General features: G+C 48.1%; 1 protein-coding gene across 3 annotated transcripts in view; it reads right to left on the bottom strand.

Annotated features, from left to right (window-relative positions):
- GTPBP1 (GTP binding protein 1) overlaps positions 1–2,537 on the bottom strand; it is a 23,494-nt gene that overhangs the window by 11,928 nt on the left and 9,029 nt on the right. For all 3 annotated transcript variants that reach the window (XM_019544934.1, XM_019544935.1, XM_019544936.1), the window contains one exon: positions 665–845. In XM_019544934.1, the coding sequence (XP_019400479.1) occupies positions 665–845 (181 nt within the window). The remainder of the gene's footprint in view (positions 1–664; positions 846–2,537) is intronic.

The raw sequence follows: 2,537 nt of genomic DNA, 5'->3' as shown, positions 1-2,537 counted from the left end.
GGACTAGATGATCTGCTCAGGTCCCTTCCGACCCTACAAACTATGAAACTATATGCCCTAACCCAAAGGACCACTTGTAGGGGAAATACTCTGCAAGACTCAATTCACAGATGGGCATCTTCATGGACAATGAGCACCACCAATGGTTGGCATTTGTGAGATGCGGAAACTTGGTGCATCTGGAACTGTGCTGAGACCCTCAAGCTATTTACAGAAGATGCTAGGCACTCATCAAAAGAGAACTTTGGTCGCTAGAAATCTGGGCAAAACTGAACTGCTAATTAAAGAGCAAAGGATGTCTTATTCCACAACCTGTTTTATTTTAGAAAGCTCTCTCCTTGCAAGAGTCCCAAATGCTCCCACAGAAATTGCTAAACACACAGGAGACTCCTTGAAGTGCTTCCAGCCCACAGAAAGAAACCCCCATACTGAGCAGTTGTTACCCAGATACAGGAGTCCCTGCCATAGGTCACTGTAGACACTCTTGTACATCAAAAAGGAAAAAACAGATTTAATTAGCAAGGAGTGGTCGACTTGCTTCCTTTTTTGAGTGCCTGCAACACCCACATGCAAATCAGTGTCACTGGCTTGGGACCACCCATTGATCAGATAAAAGAAATGTGGCTGTGTTGCTGACTAACCCTACCTGCACACATCTCCTCACCTGACCTCCAGGAAGTCGTTGTCACCCACACGCTTGCGAACAAGGTAGTCGCGCACCTTGCCTCCTGCCTCCTGGTGCTCCCGCAGGAGGATCACGTCTGCCTCAATCTGTTCTGCCATGCTCTTCAGTGTGGCATAAGATGCTTCCATGTCTGCCTCATTCAGGCCATATTCAGTCCCATCTAACATGAGGTTGAAGGGAAAGAATAAAAAGGTATTGTTGCTCCCTAGCCTACAGCAAATGGGAATTTTATTTTCCTAACAGCTGTCATCTTTGGCACTGAATGACACCTACACATATTGGAAAAACACAAGCCCAAGAAAACAGGGGAAACATCCTATTTCTAAAGGAAATATATGATTTTAACATCAAGACTTAAAGAAATTAAAAGGGCACCAGCAAATTAAGCCAGACTTTGTAATGATCACGTGTAAAACACTTTTGGAAAAGTAACACACAAGAATCACAGAAAGGGAAGAAAGAGTTCTGCTTTCCCCCCGTCGTTTTCTTATTTTGTGTACATAACAGCCCATACCACATACCCAATCCCCTCTATTCATCTCTCATATTGCAACAAAGGAATGTTTTAAAAGGGAGAAGTGTGGCTATATAACCACTGAAGTCAGCAAGTAGATACAGGGACCAGTGGAGTCCCCAACAATACAAACAACACATTTTGTAAATTTGACTGGATTTACAATTTTCTTGTGAGTAAAAACAATGTAGGATAGGAAGGAAAGGTGGAGGCATGGCACTCTACATTAAGGAGGAAATCCCATCCTCATCAATTAATAAGGAATCAGAGGAACGGCACTCTGAAGTGCTTTGGGTTAGATTACAAGGCAGTCGAGGGGAAAGAGACTTAACAGTGGGGGTCTACTACAGACCTCCCAACCAGGGGAAAGAGCTCGACCAGGAATTGTTAGGTCAGCTCACGGAGGTAGTGAAGTGTAAGGATGTGGTAGTCATGGGGGACCTGAACTTCCCGGATATCTGCTGGGAAGAGCAGTCAGCCAGGTCTGACCGCTCACGTAGGTTCTTAGCCAGAATGCAGTACCTCCATCTAACCCAGGAGGTGCACAGCCCCACCAGCGGAGACACCTTGTTGGACCTGGTGCTGGCCACGGGAGACGACCTGGTGAGGGGGCTGCAGGTGCTCAACCACCTGGGCAACAGTGATCATCATCTGCTGGAATTCACCATCCAGCACAAGGTGGCAAAGGCCTGCAGCAAGGCAGCAGCCCTAGATTTCAGAAGGGCAAACTTCAATGAGCTAAGGAGAATAGTCAGGGAAGCACTGAGGTCCCAGAGGGGAGTGGAGCCAGGTGTCCAAGGAGAGTGGTCGCTCCTTAAGGAGACGATCCTCCAAGCCCAGAGAGAGGTAATCCCAATGAGGATTAAAGGGAGCAGGAGGGCACACAAGCCCCCATGGCTCACCAAAAGCATCCGGGAATCTCTCCTAGCTAAAAGGGAGGTGTACACCCAATGGAAAGGAGGGGACATCACCAGGGATGACTATACTGCAGTTGCTCAGGGATGTAGGGGGGCAGTCAGCAAGGCCAAGGCAGAGATGGAACTGGGACTAGCTTCCCAGATTAAGGACAAGAAAGGGGGTAAAAAGAAGGTTCCGGGTAATGTGGGGCCCCTGTAGGACATGTTAGGAAATTTGGTCATCACACCAGACGACAAAGCCAACATATTTAATGATTTCTTTGCCTCCATCTTCCTAAGCAGAGACTGGAACAGCCACCCCACCGTTGGGCCCCCCCCAGGCCCCAGGGGAGGCACACCTAGGCCAAGGGTTAGTGAGGAACTAGTTAGGGAGCTTCTGGAGGGACTGGACGTATTCAAGTCAGCTGGTCCAGACGATCTC

Source organism: Crocodylus porosus, unplaced genomic scaffold, assembly GCF_001723895.1.
Source record: "Crocodylus porosus isolate Cpor-Errol unplaced genomic scaffold, CroPor_comp1, whole genome shotgun sequence".
In the NCBI taxonomy this organism is placed as follows: Eukaryota; Metazoa; Chordata; order Crocodylia; family Crocodylidae; genus Crocodylus; species Crocodylus porosus.
This window is presented reverse-complemented; position numbering and strand designations above follow the sequence as displayed.